A 27,542-nucleotide genomic window follows, 5' to 3' on the forward strand; every position below is an offset into this window, starting at 1 on the left:
CAGAGTCATATGACCCATTACTTATATAAATGGAAAAAAATCTATTTGTGAATAAAATATTTTGCCAAACAGTTTCTACAAAACAACTACTAACATAGGTAAATTCAGAATTTAAGTTCTGAACAAAAAAAAATCTTGTGTTTTTCTAAACGTAAAAAGGTAATTCTAGAAGTTAACTTTCATAATATCCTTTGAGAGAAGATTGAGTTTCTAAAGTTATTATTGATCTAAAACTTCTATAAATATAGGTGTTCCTCGTGTTGTAAACAAAACATCACAAAATGTCTCAATATTCATATCTCGCATTTGTCTATTTCAACGACGATAACCCCTCTTTTGAATTTAGGTTCATATAGATCACTTGTCCTGTCAATATGAAATCCACGCTAGAAAATCTCTTGCAATACCTAGATAACCAAAGAGTTGTGAAACCAATTACCATTCACCCTTAATTGACAAAAGAAAAATACAATTCAACAAGTTTAAATTGATGACGAATGAATATTTAATGATTATGTGAAATACATTTCAACATTATGAAACAAAATGTCCGATTGAGGTGGATGCGACGGTTGCAAAATCGAACTACGATATTATAAAAATATTGAAACTTTCTCGACTATCTCATAATAATGAAATGTAATGTTAAATTTACGTCAACAAAAATCTATGCAAGTTACAAATTTTATGTATGTCTTAGCAAACATTTATATTAATTTATATTATTCTTTCCATTTCTACAAGTGTTTCTGGCGTGGGAAAAAAATTTCCAAAAATTAACTTCTGAAAAAATTGCAGGACTTAACCTCCAGATAATTTCATCTTTGGCTGGATTTGATTGCATTTTGATGCATTCCGAATTTTAGGAGCATTATTGATTTTTCACAAAGTGCATAAAGTAATGCCCTAATGTTATTGTCGAAATTCTATTAAAGGTTATAATCACATCACATGTTATGTTATAATCACATGTTTTTTTACATGTTAAGTGCCGGGTAGCTACACAAATATATACACCTTTGTTCACACAAGTACAGCAATTACAACCCATTCCAAAATTACATTAATAACCACGCAAATGCAATTTCATGTATGCATTAGGTTGTACAATACTTCAGGTAATAACATGGGCTAACAAAGAAAAGCCACTGCTTTTTCAACCCTAAATTGAAACACAATACATACTACTAGCATTTTTTTTATCAACACTGCTCTCAGCTCATAAGTACAAACGTAATCATAGCCATCCAAACCAACCAGTGAGTGGGATTTAGGAATGTTCCAATCAGCAGAAAAAGCTATTGCCATTTTGTAGCATCCGCATGTAACCTTAACGCATCTCCTACACGTGACCAGCTCTTCTTAATCTGAATGTTTGTGTATAAGGTTGCGGCTACCCCAAGCAGCAGAATAAGTTGAAATTGCTGATCCACTAGCGCTTAATGAGTGTCTTGCAAATCCAAGGCTCTTTGTAGTTACCAACCATACAGTATAAAAGAATCCCGCCCATCCTGCATCGGGTTATTTTCATTTTCATGAAATACTAATGTTAGACCGGAAAAAAGGAGAAAATAAAAAGCATTCTTACATTAACTCCATCGCAGAAAGCTAAAAACTTAAGCATTGCATTAGATTTCAGAGCAAAAGGATACAATGTATTGTTATGTTATAGTTAGAACTGCCACAGAACCTCTGCAGTGATTAGCATTTGCAAATAAGTTCTGTATTTCTTACATTCATTGCCCTCAACTACTTGTAATGTCAGCTGTAAAATGGAGACTGGCAAATAGTACTATTTTAACATTAAATTTAGTAATTATAGGATACAATAAACTACACTTATAATCCAAGCCATTCGATTTTCATCATATAGCTGACATCAAGATTGTAGGAAATGTCAACTGCAGTAAGTCCACTTCCAATTTGTTTCCATGAAGAAATTTTGGTATTCAGCAACTATTTTGTCTCGCATGTGTGGCAGCAATCAAATAATTGGCATATAAGTTCTTTAATCTCCAATGTTCATTAGCTGATTAGGGAGTTCTGACTCTGAGGTCAATATTAACATATGTAGCACCGACAGTTCAGGTTGAAAGTGTGTGTGAGTGCAGGAAACATGTCCGTGTTTGACACTCATATGACAGTGACACTTGTGGTCATATTTCATTGCTTTCATTTCCACAAACCATATCCAGTGTCTATGTATCCGTATCAGTGCCGTGTTCGGTACCCGCATATGTGTTCGTAATTGTATCAATGCTTCATAGGTATGAACAAGATGTGTCTAGTCCATATACAGTTAAATGCTAAAATGAAAACATTCAAGTATCAAGAAAATATATGCAATTACCGGCGCTCGTGCACACATACTTTGAGAAGATTCAAGTATCTTTCTATACAGGGTAACGAAACAAACCAGTCTTCAAAAGGAAGTAGTTTAATTGAAATTCAAAATGTTAGCATGTATTAATGTCCAATTTATAACTAAAGTTTAATCTATATCCTTATTCAAATTAAAAAACCTATCAAAATATTCATAGCAATTAAATAGCAGAGAGTATTAAGCAGTTAAAGAGAAAAGAATAAGGTTAGCAAACATGCAGTTACCTGTAGTTATCACAATTGCCACGATTGTCCAAAATGTTACTGTGGAAATAGCAAATATGGCCACTGATAGTGCTCCAATATATGTCGCTGTAACTAAAGCAAAGAAAAGAGCCAAGAATCCTCCAGCTACAGCCAAAGAAATGAGAAGAGAGACGATGATGGCATTGATAGTTGCAACCAGAAGGAGAAGGATAAAGGTGACGAGTCCTGTCAAGGCAACAAGCGTGATTGTCCCAACCTGCAGCAATTTGAAAATCAAACCTTAAACATTCAACTGCAAAGATGATTTTAGGATACCCCATTTTCTTGACATGATGATTACACTGAAATATGGATGGTTATGCAGCTTAACAATCTACTTTAGCATGTTCTCTTGAATTGGTATAGAAACTACTATGATATTTAAAACTGAGAATGGGATTTCTTACAAACAAAAGTCTCGGTAAACACTAGAGACATGAAACTGAAATGAGATGAAATGACATTGCTTTGGTCCCTTTTCTGGATATGCGGTAGAAGAAGCGCAGAAGCAAATAGTGAAGAGCGGACTTCGTCCTTGACAGAGTCTCTTCTGGAATTCACAAGTATCTTGACAGAGTCTCTTCTTGAATTCACAAGTATTTCTGATAATAATTATTGATGAATTTTATTGTGAATCTGAATGCCTTTGAATAGGCTTACAATAGAAGAGTCCTAATTAAATTAAGTTAGTAACTACTTTCCCCCTAAAATTACTATCATTTAAATTGAAATGATAATTTTCCTATTTAATAGTTAAATTTGTTATAAACCCTAAACCTTATCCCAAAAGTACTGAGTTTCATATTTAAAAATTCTGTTATGCTAACTTATTATTAAAAGGAAATAAAATAATAAATCCTAATCATCAGAATTAGAGGTCCACATAGACATCTTTCTCATTCATTGATTAACAAAGAGCAACCAAATATATGCAAAGATGAGTAATATGCCAGCTCATCAATCTCTAACAAACATCCTATCTGCCTAATTGAGAATGAATAACAGAAAAACTAACTGAATTGAGACCAGCTTCTCTTCTAACTCAGCAACCTCTCTCACTGTTGATAAAAGGCACCAAAACAATTTCTATCACTATTCACTCCTCGGAAAACCATTCCTAAATCCTAAAATAAAGATTTTGAATGGCGATACTGATCAGGGTTTTAAAAAACTGTCCGCGACTGTATCGATAGATTCCTATTGTTCAATGTTTTTATGTTAAAAGAACAAATTATGATTAATTCACGCCGCAACAACCGCAATCAGTGTAGCCGACACCGAAATCGCAAAAGCCTTTACGTTTTTTTATAAAACCTTGATGGTGACTGCGATTATGAGCAACCAGTAACGGCAATCACAATTTAAAAGCCTGGAAAAAACTTTTCAAAACATCAATGTTACATGCAACACGGACAGTTCAATTAACCACAAATTTGCATTAATTAGATTTAGAACTATTAACAACAGCAATTAACAACTGAAATGAAATTCAATCAAACTAACAATTGAACGAATTCAAATGCAATGCACAACACTATAGAACCACACTCACGAGTAGTGTTCCTAGATTGAATTGAAATGGAAATAGAAATATAGTGTAGAGCGAGAAAGAGGAGAGAGAGTAACCGAAATTAGAAGGAGAGGGCGGAGGGGAGAGCCTTGGCGAGACCAGAGAAGAACACGGCGAGTGTAGTTTCTAGAAGCTTCGGTGATGAAAGGGGAAAGAGAGGTTTTGATCCGATTTGCAGTGTAAGAAGGTTCTGATATGAGACGATGAACGACGTCGTAGAGGTTTTCAGTTGTCGTTTTCTTCTCTTGGTTGAAATTCTCTTCTTCCGCTACTCCGTTTGTGTTCTCCGCCATCTTCCTTTCGGATCGAACTGGAATTGGAAAATGGAAAAGTTCAAAGTAGAGAATTAAGATTGGAAATGGAGTAAAGTGTCTTCCTTGTTAGTCATCGTTCAATTTTTTTATTTATTGCATAGTGACACGCAGAGGCATGGGCACGTGATGTTATCCATTTGGCAAGGAAGAAAGGAGATTTATCTTAGGAAGGTTTTGTTTGGGAAGTACTCTCGATATCCTCGCTTTACGGTAAAAAAAAATCATATTTATAATTAAAAACAATTTAAAATACATATACGTAATAATCTTTAATTCTAAATTCAAATTATATATATTATGTTAGGTCAATTTAAAAACAATTGAAAAATGTTGAAAAAACAACACAAATTAACATTTAAATACATAATATTACATAGATAGTCGTTAACATTAATTAAACATTACATTTCTTTACAAACGATTGGTTCAGAACGTTACAACATCTTTAGAATATTTTTGACCAATCTTGAAATCGTCGCATCCACTTCAATTAGATCCTTTGATGATAACGGTAAAATTTACTCCACATAAATTTTAAATCTTCATATGTCTTCGGTTAATGTTTGGTGAACCATATCTTCCCTTCGTCGTAAATCGAGGGTGAACTAGGGGTGTTCGTGGTTCATGAATTGAATTGAACCGAACCATATTAATGGTTCAATCCAGTTTTTAAAAACCACTTTAGCAAAAAGTGGTTAATCTGTTTAATCAATTCAATTCGGTTTAAAACCAATTCAGAACTGGTTCATAATTTTAAACCAGTTTAATTTATTTAAACCAGTTTAAAACCAATTTTTTAAAAAATTAGATTAATTTTTTCACCAAATTCCAAACTGGTTTTTTTATATATTTAAAAAAACTGTTTCTTTTTTGTTTTTATAATAAAATTAAATTTAAAAATTGAATTCAAATCTGGATTTTTTAAAAATTGTTTCTTTTTTGTTTTTAAAAAAATTGAATTCATATTCATCACAGCGAATGCCACAGCCGACAACTTTTTCTGCTATGCACTTATATCATATCAGAACATTTGACTTCACATTTAAAAACACTACATAAACTTGTGATTACAAAAAGAATCAAAAATAAAAAGGTGTTATTGTATCAGTTTTAGTATATACTCCGTATTAGAAATCTTGGTACGTATTTGGATTCATAAGTCTTAATATAGAAACATTGATCTTGATATATTTAGAATTTTTCAATTAGAATTGACATTGATTATTTAATTTTATTTAACATTTAATAATCATTTATTAAACTATATATATAATGTGAAATTGATTTTGATATATATAAGCATTTAATAGAAGGTAAAATATATAGAAACAGTTATATATAAACATTTAATAGAAGGTAAAATATATAGAAACAGTTATGAATCATTTTGAAATCGATTCAAAACAAATAGAAGGTGAAATTGAAATTGATGTTGAGTTTGAATTGGAAAGAAGATGATTTAGGGTTCATATTTCATATTTGGGGAAGAACACGTAATGTGAAAATGAAAATGTTATGATAATAGTAACTGACTAAAAAATATTAAAAGATTATAATTAAAATATTTATCATTTTAATATAATGATTTATTAAGTTTATTGAATTTGAGAAATAATAGTATTTATATTTTAGATAAAATTGTGGAAAGAGTTTATAAGAGTTTAAACTGGTTTTTAAATTCAATTAGATTAACTGAATTGGTTAAAATAAACAATTCAATTTACTAACCATTTAAATGGTTTAAGTTTTTTATGGTTCAATTCAGTTCAGATTAAGTATTTGGATCAGTTAACTAAATTTTTGAACACCCCTGGGGTGAACGATACTCGAGTTTGACAACTCTTCAATTGATATCACATGAGAGTATTCAGTTTGGATTTCAGATTGATGAGGTATGTCCTCAGAGACCCTAAGTTGAAGTGAGGGTTTTGCATCATTGAAATGCACAAATGTAAGATGGGGATGTGTATTCATTATGATGTGTCATTTGTTTGGAAAGAACATGGGATGAAAGAATTTTTATTTATACAAGTTTTATATCAATTTGGATCTTAGAACCATTATCCGGTCACCATGGCATATTTCGGATATGCGTATCCTAAGACGCCCTATTTTTTATTTACAAAATAAGAGTTTTTACGGATATCACATCCGTAAAATCCCATGTTTAGTTATTTTTACAATTAAAATGGGGTTTGTCCGAAGAGGCATATATGGAATCACCTAGAATGTTGTTCATAAAGACTAGTATATATGTAGGTCATAATTTTGAAACATAAAAAAATGTTTAAAAATTATCCTTAAATTCTATAACATTAATGTAGAATATACATTACATGTGTCTCAAGTTGTATCGGAATTACTTCATTGACAAGATTACCTAAAAAAACGAGTTACATTGTTAAATAAAAACTAAAAAAAGTATCAAAACATGTGTCACTACACAAATCTATATCTATTGGTGGTTCCTTCTTTCACGTTTCCTTATTTGGTTCTTTTTTAATGTCGCTCAACTTGGTGAGCTCTTCTATCCTTTCCAAAAAGTGATCTGACCAAGTTTCAACCTCTTTTGTGAAATGTGTCATCCACTATGGTGATGTCTTTGGTACAGGACACCCTGGTTTCAAATAAACTTGAACAAAATATTGTATTTTTGAAAATCAGCTAGTACACATGATGCGTCAGGATGGATTTTGATGTGGCCTACTTCGAAGTGAAAAAAATGTTTCCGAGAAACCATATATTATCAGATCGATACACACCATATCATAAGCACTTGTTATAAGATATGTCATCTCAGGGAAGCACATTTATTTTTCAAATGGTGTTGGGTCGCTAACACAAGGAACAAGTGTTGGTGTAAGCCCTAGAGGCCAATACTTTTGGTACTTGTATCAAATTGTTTATTAATAATAAAAGGTTTTTTCTTTATTATGTTTGTTTAATAAAGTCCCTGGAATAGATAGTCCGTTTAATGTATCAAGTGTGACTTAATCATGAGATCACATTAAACATAAGGACACTATTCTTAAAGTATTCGTAGTCGAGCTTTATTGTGAAGTGGGATAACATTAAAGCATGAAGACTACTATGTTTATAGACTGATGATCACATCTCATGGATCATGGATAAGGAGTTATCAAGTCTCAAACATAGGTATGAATATTAAGAGTAATATTTATACGGGATTGACCCGCTATGAGAATACTATATAGAATGTTATGCAAAGTGTCATAAGTTATTCTCATGGTGATAATGGTGTATACCACCCTTCGACCTGAAACCACTATGGACCCTAGATGTAGAGTCGAGTGCTTTATTGCTGATCAAACATTGTCAGTAACTGGATGACCATAAAGACAATTGATGGGTACTCCACGACGCATGCTAAGGGACATGAGTGACCTAGATGGAATTTGCCCATCCTGCGTAACAGGATAAATGTCTATGGGCTCAATATTGAAATGGACAAGGATGACACGGTCTATGCCTTGTGTTCAATATAGACATAAGGGCAAAAGGATAATTATACACATAATTATTATCACAGAAGGATTTGTCAGATCACATGACATTTTCATGTCTTGGGTAGCAGTGATGTGTTGCTAGATACCGCTCACTGTTTATTATGTTAAATACGTGATTTAATATAATTACCAATGCCGCGAAAACCTATAGGGTCACACACAAAGGACAGATTGATGAGAGATAGAGTAATTAAGGAATACCGTAATGTACGGTACCCTTAAGTGAATTATAGAACATCGTAAGGTACGGTGTACTTAAGTAGAATACGAAATATGATAAGGTATCACGAGCTTAAGTGATTTTGGCATATTATAAGATATGGGCCATATACACTTGAGTGGGCCTTTTAGCTTGCAGCCCACACAAGTGGTTCTATAAATAGAACCCTTGGGTAGAAGCATTGTCACTCTTGCAATTTCGTTTCTCTCTTTCTCTCACTCAAAGCCTTCATTCGTAGCAGCTAGCACTGAGATTGAAGGAATCCGTTCGTGTGGACTGAGTAGAGGCGTTGTCATCGTTCAACATTCGTGATCGCCATAAGAGGTAACGATTCTATCATTGATCATGCCCATTCGTAAGGATCATTAAAGGAGAAATTTTAAATTCCGCTGCATTTTGGATCGCCATTCTCCTTCAGTGGTATCAGAGCCACTTACGAAACCATGAATCTGATAACTGTTTATTTTATGTATTAATACAATTAAAGACAGAATGAATCAAAGAATAAATGAGTAATTAAATCGAGATCGATCAAGTTATATATATGATATAAGTAATCCTGATGCAAAATACGGTATATATGATATATTATTTCTGTTTCATACATTCAAACACTTAATGGTTGTTTTCCTTTGAGCGATCAATGGTCGTTTGCTTCTTGATCCGACATTAGTATGGTGAAGCAATGACGTGTTGATCAATCATACTAAATCAACAATCGAGATGTGTTTGACAGTCTGAAATTGGTGCATTAGGGTTAGTGACGACACAAGGGTTGTGTTGTCAAAGAGTTATGCGATTGAGGTTGTGACTGCACAAGAGTTATGCTTTCTAACAGATTTTCAAACAGTGTTAACCGGTTAACGTATTTGGTTAACCGGTTAACGCAAGACGGATTACAACCTTCTAACAAATTTTCAACAGTGTTAATCAGTTAACGTATTTGGTTAACCGGCTAACGCAAAACAGAATACAAATTACGAACAGATTTTCAATAGTGTTAACCGGGTAACGCATTTGGTTAACCGGTTAATGCAAGACAGAATACACCCGTTCACGCTGACCGGGCAGCGGACCCCGGCTAACTCTGCGTAGTGTGATCGGTCGTCAAAATTTAATTTGGTTTTAATTAATTAAAAGAATTAAAATTAATAATAATAATAATAATGTGTTTATTATTGTCTTGTGGTGATCGGTTATGGTCTTAGTTTTCCTTTATTTTGTTTTGGGTTTTTAAATACGACCTGCGTGTCGTGCCTCTCTTTTAATCTCTCAATGTAACTTTTTTTCTCATCTCACTCCCTCGTATGTAAAACGAGTTTCTTTTATGTAATGTAATGTTATGAAGAAAGAGAAGAAGTCAATATCAAAGGAGGACAACCTTGGAGATCTTGCTTGGAGAAGCTTAGATCGTTATTAGGTTAGCTTAGGTTCTCTCATTGGCTTGGGAGAACAATTGCGCTAGGGGCCATAACTGTTTCATTATATATGTATGTTGATGCATGTGAATGTATGTTGATGCATGTGAGAGACGATTTATATGATAAATAAGCCGGTGAGATCAGAATAATTGCAAATTCTCTCAAATTAAATATTAAGTTTATGTTTTCCAAGTTTTAACACTCATCAAGACTAGTATCGGATAATATAGGTTTCGCCTACGCGAGGTGCATGTTCTATATTAGTAAGGTGCGATGGGATAATTGTAATATCCAATTGTTAAAACAATGGGTCAAACTTAACTAAACAAATTATAATAAGATTATATATGTTTAGAAGCAAGAGTTGGAAATTATCCATGTGATGGATTGGAATAAGGAGTTATTCACCCAAATAAAATATTCGAGAGTTGTATTAGATACAATTGGAAGGAGTTCCTACCTAAATAACCTAGTTTTGTGTAATCCGCCTACGCGGACTTAAAACGAAGTGAAATATGGATCTCGACCCACTAGAAAATCTTCCAACGGGATTTTCCGAATCAAATTGTGAGGGTCATTTGTTTTGAGTAAAATAGTGGGAGCATGTTTAATTAAAGGCCTAATTAAATATGTTATTGATACTTATATTTTCATTAATTCTTATGTAGATTACCATGACAAAAAACACCTCTAACAACATCTTGCGATCAATCCTTGACAAAGAAAAATTGTCTGGGACAAATTTTCTGGATTGACACCGAAACCTGAGGATTGTCCTCAAACATGATAAAAAGTTGTATGTCTTGGAGAAACCTGTTCCTAAAGAGGAACCTCCTAGTTCTGCACCTAAGGCAGAAAGAGATGCTTATAAGAAGCATGTCGATGATGCAAATGAAACTGCTTGTCTCATGCTAGCTACCATGAACTCAGAATTGTAAAAGCAACATGAGAACATGGCAGCGTTCGATATGATCGAACACCTGAAGATGCTCTATCAAGAGCAAGCAAGGCATGAAAGGTTTGAAGTTTCAAAAGCCCCTTTTCAAGGCAAGTTAGCTGAGGGAGCCCCTATAGGTCCCCATGTGCTCAAGATGATTGGGTATGCGGAAAACCTTGAAAGATTGGGTTTTCCCCTCGAAAAGGAACTTGCGACTGATTTGATCTTGCAATCGTTGCCAGATAGATTCAGTCAATTTGTCCTAAATTTCAATATGAATGATATGGACAAATCTCTTCCTGAACTGCTCGCGATGTTAAGAACTGCTGAGCAGAATCTGAAGTCAAAAGGGAAGTCCATTCTGATGATCGGAAATGGAAAGAGACAGAACAAAAGGCCCACCAAGCAGGGTGATAAAGGGAAAGGCAAGGAAGTTGCCAAACCCAAACCCACCGTTGCTGCTTTAAAGCCTAGTGGAGGCATAGCAAAAGAAGGCACCTGCTTCCATTGCGGTAAGACCGGACACTGGAAGAGAAACTGCCCAAAGTACCTGGAAGATAAGAAGAATGGAGTAGAGACTTCAACTTCAGGTATTTTTGTTATTGAAATTAATTTATCTACTTCTGCATCATGGGTATTAGATACTGGATGCGGTTCTCACATTTGTACCAATGTGCAGGGACTAAAAAGGAGTAGAGATTTGGCAAAAGGTGAAGTCGACCTACGAGTTGGCAATGGAGCAAATGTTGCTGCTTTAGCCGTAGGAACCTATGTATTGACTTTACCTAGTGTTTTAATAATTCAGTTAGAGAACTGTTATTATGTACCTGCAATTAGCATGAGTATTATTTCCGTTTCTTGTTTGGACAAGTTTGGTTTTTCGTTTATAATAAAGAACAATTGTTGCTCAATTTATTTGAATGATATATTCTATGCTACTGCACAAATGAACAATGGACTATATGTCCTTGATCTCGAAATGCCTATTTATAACATTAATACTAAAAGGATGAAACCTAATGAGTTAAATCCAACTTACCTTTGGCATTGTCGATTAGGCCACATAAATGAGAAACACATTTCCAAACTTCATAAAGATGGACTCTTGGACTCTTTTGATTATGAATCATATGAGACATGCAAATCTTGTTTAATTAGAAAGATGACAAAGTCTCCATTCACAGGAAAAGGTGAAAGAGCTAATGATCTTTTGGCCCTCATACATAATGATGTATGTGGACCACTGAACATACCAGCCAAAGGAGGTTTTCAGTACTTCATCACATTTACTGATGATTTCAGTAGATATGGTTATGTGTATTTAATGAAACATAAATCAGAGTCCTTTGAAAAGTTCAAGGAATTCAAGAATGAAGTACAAAACCAACTAGGTAAGAATATTAAAACTCTTCGATCAAATCGAGGTGGTGAATATTTAAGCCTAGAGTTTGATGACCATCTGAAAGAGTGTGGGATCCTATCCCAACTTACTCCTCCTGGAACACCTAAATGGAATGGTGTATCTGAGAGAAGAAATCGAACCCTGTTAGACATGGTCCGATCCATGATGAGTCACGTCGATCTTCCAAACTCCTTTTGGGGACATACACTATTGACAGCAGCTTACACACTTAACCGCGTTCCATCTAAAAAGGTTGAGAAGACATCATATGAGATATGGAGTGGTAAGAAATCACATATGTCTTACATGAAGATTTGGGGTTGCGAAGTTTATGTGAAACGACAAATTTCAACTAAGCTTTAGCCCAAATCTGACAAATGCTTATTTGTGGGGTATCCTAAAGAAACAAGAGGGTATTACTTCTACAATCCTTCTGAGGGCAAAGTGTTTGTCGCTCGAACTGGAGTTTTCCTATAAAAGGATTTTATTTCCAAAGGAATCAGTGGGAGGAAAGTAGAGCTTGAAGAAATTCAAGAATCACAAAGCATCGATACACCTATGGAGGAATTAGAGCAGGAAACACAAATAGTTGTGGAAGAGCAACCTGCTCAAGTAGAACAAGACCAGCGTAGGTCAAGCAGGATACGTCACCTACCTGAGAGATATGGATATCTCATACCGGATCAAGGTGATGTATTACTCATGGATCAAGATGAGCCTGTGACCTACCAAGAGGCCATAACTGGTCCCGAGTATGAGAAGTGGCTAGAAGCCATGAAATCTGAAATGGATTCCATGTACACAAACCAAGTTTGGACCTTGGTAGAGCCTCCTGTAGGAGTTAACCCTATAGGATGCAAGTGGGTCTTCAAAAAGAAGACTGACATGGATGGTAAGGTATATACCTATAAGGCAAGACTGGTTGCAAAAGGATATAAACAAATTCATGGGGTTGACTATGATGAAACCTTCTCACCAGTTGCAATGCTTAAATCTGTTCGGATTTTACTTGCTATCGCTGCATATCATGATTATGAAATATGGCAGATGGATGTCAAAACTGCTTTCCTTAATGGGAATCTTCTTGAGGATGTGTACATGACACAACCTGAAGGATTTGACGTACCAGAAGAAGCCCAAAAGATATGTAAGTTACAAAGGTCAATCTATGGATTGAAGCAAGCTTCCAGAAGTTGGAATCTTCATTTTGATGAAACAATAAAACAATATGGATTCATCAAGAACGAAGATGAGCCTTGTGTCTACAAGAAGGTTAGTGGGAGCATGATCGTGTTCCTGGTATTATATGTAGATGAAATATTACTCATTGGAAACGATGTCCCTACCCTGCAACAAGTAAAGTCTTGGTTGGGGAAATGCTTTTCTATGAAGGACCTAGGTGAAACAGCCTATATATTAGGAATCAGAATCTATAGAGATAGATCACAAAAACTGCTTGGCCTAAGTCAGAGTACGTACATAGACAAAGTGCTGAGACGCTTTAACATGCATGATTCCAAGAAAGGATTCATACCTATGCAACATGGATTGTGTCTATCAAAAACACAATCCCCTTCAACTAAGGAAGAAAGGGACCGCATGAATAAGATTCCATATGCATCTGCAATAGGATCTATCATGTATGCCATGTTATGTACTTGACCAGATGTCTCGTATGCTTTAAGTGCAACGAGTAGGTACCAATCTGATCCTGGTGATGCCCATTGGGTAGCTGTCAAGAATATCCTTAAGTATTTGAGAAGGACTAAGGACTCATTCTTGATATATGGAGGTCAGGAAGAGTTGGCTGTAATTGGATACACCGATGCTAGCTTCCAGACAGATAAGGATGACTTTAGATCGCAATTGCCGCAACTTGAAAAAGGAGATGCGAAAAAAACAACCGGCGAAAAAAGAAAAGACAGAAGAGTCGCCACCGTGCGTTATTTATCCCAAAGGAGGGAAAGGAAACGCTCGAAGTAAACCTGGAAAAAAAGGAAAGGAAAAGACAAGGTCTCGCAACCAAATCTTGGGTTCGGGAGTCGATTATGCGAAGGGAAGGTATTAGCACCCCTACGCATCCGTAGTACTCTACGGGATCCACTTTCGTTGTTCTTGTCTAAAGGGTGTGGGTTTATCTAATGTACTATCTACTAAAAGAAGGGTCAAAAGAAAATGACTCGCACGGATGTCGCATCCACTGCATACGTATCTCATCTGAATATGAGAATCAGAGTCTTCGTAGCTCGGCTACCTATGGGTTAAAGAGGAGTGTGCTCGCTAAGACATCGCGTCTTATGCCTACGTATCTCATCTGGAATGAGAATAGGAGCAAACCGTAGTTCGGCTAACTACGGGTTAAGGGTTGTGTTTTTTAGATGAACGACGTTACTACGCAATCTACCGGATGCTCGACCTTCGGAGACTTACTCGCCTGTAGTAGAAGGAGTTAACGTGTTCTTAGGAGAAGAAAAATCAATGAGTTTGTTTGGGTTTTAGGAATGCTCATGCAAAAAAGGAAGTCCTAGACGAAGGAACAATGCTACCTTAATTGACATGTAAACGAGAGACTATACGAAGCCTAGCAATCCTATGGGGAGACAATCACACCATACAAAACAAACATGCATAAAGTAAAATGCCACCAAGGGGGCTCAAACCTACATGGGTAGGGCTTTAGTCAAGAGGGGTCATATCAACCTCGACAAATAAGCCATGGAATAGGTAATCAAATGGGCTCTGAACCACTGACACTGAACGTCAAGGTAAGCAGATCAGAAGGGTAATGAGGATAAGACCTCATAGCTCTTAGCCCTGGACAGGGTGAGCTCATGACAAAAAGTGGGGATTCAGAAAGGTGGAACCCTCTCCACTGACTGACCGGACAAAAGATCTTGGGCTTTTATTCTGAAGCATCAACATGTAGTGCGAGCATAAAGAACGACACACTGAATAACGGGGGATTGATTACTAATCCCTTTTATCCGTCAATTGCCTCTTCGTGGAGGTCTTTAGCACTGGTGCCTCCTTTTGGAGGTCTTTGGGCACAAAAGTAAACAAACAAAAGAAAACATTGTCTCCTATCGAGGTCTTCCAGCTAAGAAAGCGGTAAAATGCGGGAAAGATAAAGGGATCAAGAGGTCTACCACACAGATAAAGATCCAAAGTAATAACAGTTAAAGAAATAAGAAACCCAAAGATCTCTCAAGCTGGCACCATCAAAGAAAGCAAGTCAATACAGGTAATCGGAATAAATCTCCAAATGGTATCCCACAAATAAAGTGGAATGCCAAGCAAGCTATCCTTTCAGGAGTCATGTGAGCCCTCACAAAAAACTCAACAAACAGGTTAGAGTGACAAGATGGGGTGCAATCAAGAGTTGCCCCAAATCAAAATGTAACCACATGAATCATGCCATTAAAATTCACAAAAAGAGCTCACCAAAAGCAACCAAGGGTAAAAGGCCTAAACCTGATTGGGGAGGATCGATTGAAATTGAATTGCACTGTTGGCTTTGCAGAATAATCTTAGGGTTTATATGAGAGGAAATTGGTTCTTTGCAGATGAGTTCCCTTCAGTCTCTGGAGGTTGCTCTGAATTAGTTAGAATCTCTCTAGGGTTTTTCCACTAAATTTTTTTTAGAATTTATAACCTGATTTTCGTGGCTTTGTGGGCTCAAATGAGAGAGGTCCAAGTCCAAGATTTTTCTGTTATATTTTATTTATTTATTTATTTTATTTTATTTTCGTTTTTCGTTTTTTTTTTCGTTTTTTTTCAAAACGCGTGGGCTTCGCCTAGCGAGCATGACAGTTTAAGAAATTCCTCTGAGCGTAGGTGATTCTGGTGGCTTTTCTTGGGACTCGCTAGGCGACCCATTCTGCTCGCCTAGCGAGCATGACAGCTCATGAACAAACTTTTGCTCCTTCAAGATTAACGTTTCGACTGATGAATAGACCCCATTTGAACATGTTAGAAGTATCTCAAGCCATTCCCTTGTGTTGACTGATCACCCAGATAGGACCCACAAAGTGTCTTGGATGATATTCAAGCTTCTTAGATCTAATTCTGATTGACATGATGAAATGCAATATGAAATGTTAAATGACCTAAAAAAGAATGCATGAATGAGGGGGGGGGGGGAAATTTTGGGGTATTACAACAATCTGGTTATGTGTTTTGCTTAAACGGTGGCGCTGTGAGCTGGAAAAGTTCAAAGCAAGATACAATTGCTGATTCTACAACCGAGGCCGAGTATATTGCTGCCTCAAGTGCAGCAAAGGAAGCTGTTTGGATCAAAAAGTTCATTAGTGAACTTGACATAGTTCCTAGCATTGTGGATTCCATTGGTCTCTATTGTGATAACAATGGTGCTATCGCACAAGCTAAGGAGCCTAGATCTCACCAACGATCCAAACACATACTTAGGCGTTATCACCTCATTCGAGAGATAATAGATAGAGGAGATGTGAAAATATGTAGAGTACCTACACTTGACAATATTGCTGACCCACTGACAAAGCCTCTTGCGCAGCAGAAACATGATGGCCATACTAGATCTATGGGCATTAGGGGTATGCCTGATTGGCTCTAGTGCTAGTGGGAGATTGTTGGTGTAAGCCCTAGAGGCCAATACTTTTGGTACTTGTATCGAATTGTTTATTAATAATAAAAGGCTTTTTCTTTATTATGTTTGTTTAATAAAGTCCCTGGAATAGATAGTCCGTTTAATGTATCAAGTGTGACTTAATCATGAGATCACATTAAACATAAAGACACTATTCTTAAAGTATTCGTAGTCGATCTTTATTGTGAAGTGGGATAACATTAAAGCATGAAGACTATTATGTTTATAGACTGATGATCACATCTCATGGATCATGGATAAGGAGTTATCAAGTCTCAAACATATGTATGAATATTAAGAGTAATATTTATACGGGATTGACTCGCTATGAGAATACTATATAGAATGTTATGCAAAGTGTCATAAGTTATTCTCATGGTGATAATGGTGTATACCACCCTTCGACCTGAAACCACTATGGACCCTAGATGTAGAGTCGAGTGCTTTATTGCTGATCAAACATTGTCCGTAACTGGATGACCATAAAGACAGTTGATGGGTACTCCACGACGCATGCTAAGGGACATGAGTGACCTAGATGGAATTTGCCCATCCTGCATAACAGGATAAATGTCAATGGGCCCAATATTGAAATGGATAAGGATGACACGGTCTATGCCTTGTGTTCAATATAGACATAAGGGCAAAAGGGTAATTATACACATAATTATTATCACAGAAGGATTTGTCAGATCACATGACATTTTCGTGTCTTGGGTAGCAGTGATGTGTTGCTAGATACCGCTCACTGTTTATTATGTTAAATACGTGATTTAATATAATTACCAATGCCGCGAAAACCTATAGGGTCACACACAAAGGAAGGATTGATGAGAGATAGAGTAATTAAGGAATACCGTAATGTACGGTGCCCTTAAGTGAATTATAGAACATCACAAGGTACGGTGTACTTAAGTAGAATACGAAATATGGTAAGGTACCACGAGCTTAAGTGATTTTGGCATATTATAAGATATGGGCCATATACACTTGAGTGGGCCTTTTAGCTTGCAGCCCACACAAGTGGTTCTATAAATAGAACCCTTGGGTAGAAGCATTGTCACTCTTGCAATTTCGTTTCTCTCTCTCTCTCACTCAAAGCCTTCATGGGTAGCAGCTAGCACTGAGATTGAAGGAATCCGTTCGTGTGGACTGAGTAAAGGCGTTGTCATCGTTCAACGTTCGTGATCGCCACAAGAGGTAACGATTCTATCACTGATCATGCCCATTCGTAAGGATCATTAAAGGAGAAATTTTAAATTCCGCTGCGTTTTGGATCGCCATTCTCCTTCAACAAGAGCATTGAGAATTGCATCGTATTTTTCTTATTTCCCGTATAACGATGTGTGTGATTCCTTATGTGTCGTCAACTCTTGTATAAGCTTATGATGGAAAAATTGATGGTTCTCATCTCCTTTATCGAGCAAACCCGAAACAACTCACAAACCATATTGTCCTATTTTTAGATTCCAAAAATGCAAAACCCTTTGAAAAAATCTTCTTCATCGAAGTAACACCAACAATTTCCAGAAGTGGAAGCCTATAGATGTCGGTATTATATGTTGAATCAATTATGAGCACAATGGTGTAACACCTCAAAATTTGCCCTCCTCTCTTGAGACTAAGCATTAACATATTTGCATATCATTTTAGGTCATTAGGCATTGCATGTTGCATATCATGTGGTTACATTGTGCAAGCTATTCTCCCAAGTCTTGATCAGAAGATGAGGAAGTCAAAGTGCAAGCCTAGGGTTTACTGATTGATCATGGCCATCTGAGGATTGGGCTGTGAATTAGGGTTTCATGATTCCCAAGGGTATTGGTCTTCATCTTGATTGAATTGATACATCATCATCATCATGGTTGGATGTCATCAGAAGATTGAAGAAGATTCCTTGAGATTAGGGTTTTGACCACTGGTCAACCCTAATCAGTTGTGTTGGGCCAATCAGGGCTGGATCAGGAGATGAGGTTTCTGATGGTTGTGGGGTTCATTTTGTGATTATATTGTGCTTATTGAGGCTAGGGTGTCACCCTTGAGCCATTTCAGTTGGAGATTGGGGCTCAAATTGGTCTATGCATTGTCAATTTCATCTATCAGATGAAAAAGTCAACTGTGGTCAACTGTACATGATCTGATGGATGTGGAGGTGGAAATGAGTTGGATACACTTCATTCATGTTGGAACAAGTGTTAAATGACATTGCAAAGCTTGAGAATGAAGAAAATCAGGTCAGGACAAAAACTGCCAAAAATAGAAAGTGACTTGTAACTGAAGTTTCCAAAAATGGAAAGTTTTTGACCTCAAAAACAGATGTCCAAGGAAGCTTCAAATGAAAAATTTTTCAACATGAAAGTTGTAGATCTTGCTCTCACCTTTCTAAAAAGTCCAAGAACTTGAAAATCCAATGTATGGTTTGCAAGATATGGCTCAGTGAATTTCAGAAAAGACCCGTAATCAGGAGGCCATAACTACCACATACTTTGTCCAAATTGCAAGTTCTTTATATGCACAAACTCCATTTGACATGTACTTTGAGGGTGCATCATTGGATTTTCCCAAAAATGGCCAAGGCAAAAAGTCACTTTTCAACTGGACAGCTGAATTGGACCAGGGGCAAAATTGTCCAAATGTCAAAATAATTGGAATTTTTGAATGGGACTTTTTCCAACACCTCAGGAATGGCATTTAGAATGTGTTTGAATTTTCATTTCATGCATAAGGCTTTTAATTTGGATTTTGTCTTGAAAAATGGAAATGACAAAAATGGACCAAATGCATACACATGGTGAATTTGAGAATGGAGCAACCAATGGACATGAAACAAGTTTCTACACATCACATGTGTCATTTGGGGATTGCTTGAGCTGTCAAAACAGCTGGCACTAGCTGTCATTGTGTATTGACCATTTTACCCTCCATTTGCAAAATTGCATTTTTCACTAATTATGCCAAAATGCTAATTAACATGATTAGTGATGGATTAAGCTACCATATATATTCTAAATCATTGCCTAATCATAACTGAATCATCATTTCACCAAAATTCAGATCTAAAACTCTCCATTTCTCTCACATTTTCTCAAGAACTCAAGAACTTCAATTTCACCAAACTTCATCATTCTTCAACCAAACCTTGAAATTCTTTTTGCATTCATCTTGTATTATCACATGCTTGATCTGTTTTTGCTCTTTATCATCAATCAAGCACTGGTTCATGACTGTTCCAAGAAGCTTCGACAATGGCAAATCGCGATTATGAGCACTAGGAGCGGAATCCAGCAAATCTAAACACATCATTCACCTTCCACTAGCTTGCACTACAACTGTTTGGAGGAATTAAGCTTCAAGAACCGCGGATTCCACACTGCCATATCCAAGTGAGTAAAATTCGAATGGCACGATTTGTCTAATTACTATATGCTTTGTGTAGATCATGCTTCGTAGATTACGGTGATAGTTTTAGAATTGCAAATGATCAATCGTAGGCGGAGAAATCTTAACTCGAAGTTTAGATCTAGAACCCTAAGTTCAACGATTCGCACGATTTAGGAAGTTTTAGTTTGATTAGAGTTGAGATTCATGTTCTACGTGTTATAACGGTTCCAACGACTATAAGTTTGTTAGTTTTGGTTAGGATTCGTGAATTTGGTGTTCTTGAGCTCCATTGAAATTTCTGGAAATTCTCCATGTGGAAGATGATGAAATCACGCGTTTAATCCAAATTTTGGTTTGAAAATTCAAAAAAACTGTTTCCCGCCAGCGCCAAATAATTACAGTATTGCCATTGTGATTTTTAGTTAATTTCATTAAATTATTAAAAATTGATAATGACATTAAAAAATCCATAAAAAATAGTAAAAAATTCCTAAAAATATGGAGATTTTTTCCTTGACTTTGTTGACTTGTGTAGGATTTTTTTGACCTATTGGTCAAAGTTGTGCTTGGCAAATATTTTATTTGGCATAGGCTTTTCTAATGTATGTCACATTTTGATACATTTTGGCAATTTGATCATGAAATACTCATATCATAAAATAAATGGCTGAAAATTTTTGTGGTGGTTCTTGACTCATTGAGGATTATTTATATGTAAATTTCATGAATTTTTGATACCTGGTTAGAGAGCAGCAAATTCTGGAACTTAGGTGTGACAATTTGTGTCACACCTCTTGATGTCAACTTGTTGAATTTAATTGGATGACCTATGCATGTTGGAATTGGCTGAAATTTTGCATGATGACTTGTTGACATGTTAGGATGCTTGATGAATTTTTGTAGGATTTTTCACTGCCTTTTCTAATTGATCATGATTTTTCATTTCTGGTTGTTGAAATTGCAAGCTCATGTGATACATGTTGGTAGATTGATTGGGAAATCCTCATATTGTATTGTATGGCCATGAAATTTGATATGCATGAACTAGACACGTTGTGTGACCTCCCTGTTTTGGTCTCATCCATTTCTTTTTTGTTTTCAATGAGATATGAATTTTTGAATTGGATGTATGCATTGATGGTGTGAATTGAAGCATGAAATTGTGTCTGTTTTTGTTGATTTTCATTGACATGGTTCTATTTGCCCAATTGAGCTCAAATTTGACATGGTAGACCTTGATTGCCCCCTGTTTAGGTGTAATTAATTTGAGAATTTTTGGATGTGTTTTGGTATGGATTTGAATGCAATAATTCTGTTTGCATGTTTGAGGTCTCTTTTGACCTCATTTTGTGTTGTTTGTGCATGAATTGAACATGATGGATGATATAAACATGAGACCAATGATGCTTGCTCTTGTTTGATGTTAATTTGATGTTGGTTGATGAATACCTTGCTGTTTTAGATTTTTTCTTGCTTTTGGACCCTAGGCTTGGCCTAGTGGTCTAGTTGCTAATATTTGCTTGATTTTTCAGGATCAAAAAGGCAATGCACATGGAGAATGATTCAAATTAACTTCAATTGATGTTGTTGATGTTTATACCCTAACATAATTGTGTTTTGTAGGTTGTGAAGCATAGGCTTGAGCCTTGGCTTGTTTTGTTTGTGCATAGCTTGTATAGTTTGTCTGATTGAACTTGCTGTTTGGTTTTGTCTGTCTGAGTACTAACTGTGTTTGACTATTTCCAGGTACTTTAGTTGCTCAGTTCCTTGCGAACTTTTGCTTTGCGTTGCTTAAGCAACTTGCATTGAGGTAAGTCCTCTCGACTTCATGTAGTCTGGAGACCCGGCTGTTACCGGGCCGGGCAAATAATTGTCTGAAGTCCTCCTTAAGAGGCAATGATTGTGGTTGTTTATTTTCAAGCCCAAGCAGGTGAAAGTCCTTCAAGTAAGGCAATTGGTGGAAGGTAGGGACAAGCAACCTGTCCCCCACTATTCAGTTGAGTCTTCTCCTTGCTCCCATTACATGGTTGTAGCATTGAGATCCAAGCCCAAGATCCTGTGCAGTGCACATTGTGTCAGAGTCATCGAGTATAGAAGGGTCCCCCCATTCTGGACCCATGCTCATTTGTCAGAAGCTCTCCCTGGTTAGGGATATGAGCTGTGAGGTCTCATCCTCACTTCATCCTTTCATCTGCTTCACCTTAGCCTCGTAATGGCAAGGTTAAGAGCAAACATAGCCTGTACAGACGATTGCTTAGGCAGTCAAACCTGATTGATTGAGCCCCTTGTTTGGCTATAGTGCGTGTTATGTGGATATCTGATTGACAGGATTGTGTGAGATGCCTGTTCTCATTTGATGTATGTTGATTGGTATGCTTGTATGCTTGTGTGTTAGCTTCTTTCCTGGTTAGGAATAGTTTGCGTATGCAAGTAGGTTAGAAACCTGAACTTAGGGCGACTTTGCATGACAACATTAGGCTCGAGTCTCAGCTCCCTAGTGTCGTGTTTTTCCCTCTGTTTCTGGTTAGGAGAGAGTTTCTCCCCTGTTTAGGGGAACTACATCGCCCTGATCCTCGTGCCAGACGAGGTATGTAGGCAGGTGGTCGTGCGAGACCACTCCGGGCAACCTTTTTCTTTTTTGCGTGCGTTTACTTGTTATCTGATTGTGTTTTGGCTCGGATGCCGATGTAAGTCCAGGATTGGCTGTCGGGCTCCACGTTTGCCCTTGTGTGCGTGTTTTGGTTCGGATGCCGACGTAATTCCATCAAGTGGTTGTCGGGCTCCATGTTTGCCACCTTTGTTTGTTTGATTGTTTTGTGTTGTTTGGCGTGCGTAAGCCGAACTACAGTGGCTCTGATTCTTGTTCCAGACAAGATATGTAGGCATAAGGTGCGATACCTTATCGAGCTCCCTTCTCTTAACCCCACCTGCGTTCCCCGTGTGTGTGTGTGATGTTTAGCAACCTTTTCTTTATTTTAGAACGTGGATCCCTAGGAGTACCTAGGACGTGAGGGGTGCTAATACCTTCCCCTCGCGTAACCGACTCCCGAACCTTTTCTCTCTGGTCGCGAGACCATGTCTTTCCAGGTTTCTCTGAGCGTTTCCTTTCCCTATCTAGGGATAAATAACGTTTAGTGGCGGCTCTGTGTGTTTTTATTTTTAGGCTCGCCGGTTGATTTTTCGCAGGATGCGACAGCTGGCGACTCTGCTGGGGAATACCCGATGTAGACCTGTGCTGGTCCATCGTCCCTAAGCGAGTCCTTCCTAGCGTTTTAGGATTGGTTTGGGTTGCTTATTGTGTTTTATTTATTGCATTTATTATTCTAACCATTGTATATATTTGCATTAATGTCTGCATGCATCATACTATCATGTTGTTGCCGTCCTCGTGCAGGTGGTTCTGTTGTTTGGGGTGGGTGTTCTGAGTGGGGCTAAAACCCAGGCCCGAGTATACACCTAGGACTAGTGTGGTCTCATGTCGCCTCTTTCATGTTAAGTCAACATGTGCCTGGCGGCGTGATGTACCACAAGCCGGACGAGGCTCATTTGGTAGTGCTCATCTCTGTGGATATTCCGCTTTGTTTGAGTTACGTCATCTGAACTGTTGACTCTGGTGACCGATCATTTCCCGGATCTTTGGTTTAGACGATCTCAGGAGAGCTGCAATGGCACACCCGAAAGGGCAAACCCATTGAGTATCTCTGCCCGATTGTCGAGACTATTATCCGCCTTAGGGTGACCTGTTTAGAATTTACCTGTGAGGGGAGGGTGGTTCTTTCAGATGCATGTTCTGTTGGTGACTCAGATGGTGACTAATGGTTCAGTTGATCAGAGTCCTATTTATAAGTCGGATTTATGGCCGTTTATTTCTGAGACGCCGAAGTGCTGTCCGAATTATTCCTCAGTGGGGATCCGTTTATTTCAGGATTCCCCGGGCCGAGTTATTTATCAGTGGGGATCCGTTTATTTTAGGATTCCCCGGGCCGATTCAGATGGTTTTGGGTATCTGCTCAGAGATTGGTGATGGTGATGATGATGGTGTATCAGTCTTCCGTTTATTTCGGAACCCTTGAGTCGGATTTGTGGTTAGTCAGACTTCAGATGGTTGTGATCAGTCCAGGGATCCGAGTGGTGGTTCAGAGCAACAGATGATCAGATGACTTGGAGGATGGCTCAGTGCATTGCATACATCTGCATCATTCTCATTTTGCATTCATCTGCACTCAAACTCAAGTCTAGCCATATGGGGAGTATTATGGATTGAGAATTTGGTTGAGAGACGTCTTGAATGTCAAGAATGTGGATGAAATATTATTTGTCTCGATGAAACCAAAATCAAGAGACAAAGTGTTCCTCATATGGATGGACGTTGCATTCATGCATATTAACCTGTTTGCTGTTTTGCAGGTGTCGAATTCTAACGTGCTTGCCTGTTTCAGAAACCATTGCTCGTGCTCGTAGAGTTGTACCTTTGCACTCGACCCGACCTCACAGATACTTTACAAGGCGGAATACACCCAGACTCATGGAGCTTCCTAATGCCGATATCCTCGAGCTGAAAGACAAGATGAGCGAACTGATCAACATCATGCAGGGTTTTGCAGTTGGTCAGAAAGCTCTGGCTGATAAAGTTGAAAAGCTCGAGCGGGCTTCAGCGGCGAATAGCGGTGTTAACCTGGATGGTGTCTCCAACCAGGGGCTGGGCGGATCCAGAGACGGTGGAAAAAGAGAAACTGTGGGTATGGTGCACAATAATGCTGGCGGATTCGGTGGTACTGGTGGTCAACCTGGGCCCGGTCAGGGGCAAAATCCGAGAGACGGTATGTTGTCTCCATTCTTCGGGTTTGATGAAGACAGAGAGGAAGACCGAGAAGCTGATCAATTCTCAATGCACAACGAACCGTTGGGGCAGTATAATACCCAGCCACAAAGCAAAGAGATCCAGTTGCTGGCAGAGAAGATTAAAGTGCTTGAAAGCCATGCTACTCCGGGGTTTGTCAACATGTCTAACACGGGGTTAGTCGAGGGGATTGTGATCCCACAGAAATTCAAAGCGCCAGCATTTGACAAATACAATGGAAGTTCCTGTCCTGAAACCCATCTGCAAGCATTCGTTCGCAAGATCTCTGCTTACACGACGGATCAGAAGCTATGGATGTATTTCTTCCAGGACAGTCTGTCCGGAGGATCCCTGGAGTGGTACACCAAGCTGAAGGCTGCTGATGTCAAGAGTTGGCAGGATCTAGGAGATGCATTCTTTAAACAGTATCAGTTCAACGCTGATATGGCACCGAGTCGTACCCAGCTGTAGGGTATGTCTCAGAAAAGTAATGAGGGGTTTAAAGAGTATGCTCAGAGGTGGAGGGAGTTGGCGGCCAGAGTTCAACCTCCTTTGGTGGATCGGGAGATGTCCGATTTATTCATGGGTACCCTGCAAGGGGTCTTTGCCGAGAGAATGGTGGGTTGTCCCGTCACCAACTTTGCTGATATTGTGGTGGCAGGGGAAAGAATTGAAAGTTGGCTGAAAATGGGGAAGATCCAGGGTGGTAGCGCTTCGTCATCGGGATCAAAGAAACCATTCGGGAACGGTCAGCGCAAGAATGAGGGTGACTCGAGTGCTGTGTATGAGCAAAGAGGATATAGTGGGGGTCGTTATTATCAGCATGCTGCTGCGGTAAACATCCCTGCTGGTAATCAGTCAGCCAGACAGCAACGTCAGCCACCGCAATCGAGAGCCGGGTACCAGGTGAAAGGGAAAGGAGTTGATCGTCACTTCGACAAGCCGCCCGTGTCATATGCCGTGCTGTTCAAAAAGTTGAGGGATTTGGGGTTGGTCCAGCCGAGGGCGATGGTTCCGATAAGAACAGATCAGTGGCCTCCCGATTACGATGAGAATGCCAAGTGTGAATTTCATTCTGGTACGCAGGGGCATAACATTGAGGGCTGTAGAGCATTCAAGAATGTCGTCCAAGATCTGGTGGACTCCAAAGCTATCAATTTTGCGCCGTCACCGAATGTTAATGCTAATCCCATACCGGTCCATGGTCAAGCGACGGTGAGTGCAATTGCTGAAGATTCAGATTACACCCGGGCAGTGGGTGGAAAGACCAACAGTGACTGTAAGCTGGATGGTTGGGTAAAACCGTGTGCACCGGGGCAGCAAATCCTGAACTGGAGGGTTTGAAAGATCAACATTGTTACTCATTTGGAAGAGTATTATTTCTTGTTTTCAGTTTATATGCATGAAAGCCATACGTGTTGCCCGACACGTAATGGTTCATTGTAAGGGCCACCTCATGTTTAAATTTGCATTTCTGCATCATTAATAAATGGATGTTTTTCAGTCAAAAAACGGTGTTCCCTGTTTTTCAATTATTTTTGCAGTTTAAAAACAAATAAAAATGGCAATGTTTATTTTCATTTTTCATCTTTTTTTGATTTGTCTCGTCCCAACTTCAAAAATAATTCTCCGGATCTCGTTGATAACAATTTGGTTACGCCCTCATATGACTTCGACAATCCGAGCGATCAGGCTGAAGAAGAAAGCGAAGAAGATTGTGATCTGCTGGAATTAGCCAGATTGCTGAAACAAGAGGAGAAGGTGATTCAGCCGCTCGAGGGCGAGTTGAGATTGTTATTCCAAGCACCGCCGAGGTCAGGAAGGAAAAAATTGGGGCCGTTTCAGAGGCGAATCGAGAGCAGAATGGTAGCCTTGTTGAAAGAGCATGTGGATGCCTTCACCTGGTCGTGTCAGGATATGCCAGGGTCGTATACCGGTGTCATTGCGCACAAGCTACCATGGAAAGGAGACTGTCCTCCAGAGAAGCAGAACGCCGGTGCTACTTATCAGAGAGCCATGGTGACTTTGTTTCGTGGTATGATTCATCGTGGAATCGAATGCTATGCTATGACATGATAGCAAAGTCCCAAACAGAAGAGGGGCATCTGGCAGACCGGGGCAAGTCGTTTGACCAGTCGAGACAATTCAAACTGAGGTTGAATTCAAGTGAGTGCACTATCAGAGTGCGGGCCGGTAAGCTGCTGGGGGTTTATTGTAAATAAGAGAGGAATCGAGGTTGATCCTGCTAAAAAAAAAATAAAAAATAAAAATAAAAATAAAAACGAGAAACGCCTGAACCGAGAAAAGTAAAGGAGAGGTTTGTGGTTTCATAGATAGATTGAACTACATGTCATGGTTCACATCTCGTCTGACAGCCACGTGTGAACCCATGTTCAAGATGTTGAAAAAAAAAAGATCAAACGGTCAGGTGAAATAATGATTGCCAAGGGGCATTGAAAAGAAATAAAGGAAAAGTTGCAGGAACCTCTGATTCTGATACTTCCTGTGGAAGGAGCAACTGTTAAATCTGTACTTGACGGCCTTCGAAGGGTCTGCGAGGTGTATTGGGTCAGCATGACAAGTCTTGTCGAAAAGAGCATGCAATTTACCTTAGCAAAAAGTTTATCGACTGTGAAACAGTACGTTCACTGTTCGAGAAAACTTGATGTACTTTGGCA

General features: G+C 38.2%; 1 protein-coding gene across 1 annotated transcript; it reads right to left on the bottom strand.

Moving 5' to 3' along the window:
- Positions 1–954: 954 nt before the first annotated feature.
- On the bottom strand, positions 955–4,687 carry LOC127118356 (uncharacterized). Its single transcript, XM_051048538.1, has 3 exons — positions 4,255–4,687; positions 2,608–2,845; positions 955–1,511 (listed from the first exon to the last, which is right to left on the bottom strand). Exons 1-3 carry the CDS (start codon positions 4,489–4,491, stop codon positions 1,363–1,365), a joined length of 624 nt encoding a protein of 207 aa, XP_050904495.1. The 5' UTR covers positions 4,492–4,687; the 3' UTR covers positions 955–1,362.
- Positions 4,688–27,542: the final 22,855 nt, after the last annotated feature.

The sequence above is a fragment of the Lathyrus oleraceus genome, chromosome 2 (assembly GCF_024323335.1).
Source record: "Lathyrus oleraceus cultivar Zhongwan6 chromosome 2, CAAS_Psat_ZW6_1.0, whole genome shotgun sequence".
NCBI lineage: Eukaryota > Viridiplantae > Streptophyta > Magnoliopsida > Fabales > Fabaceae > Lathyrus > Lathyrus oleraceus.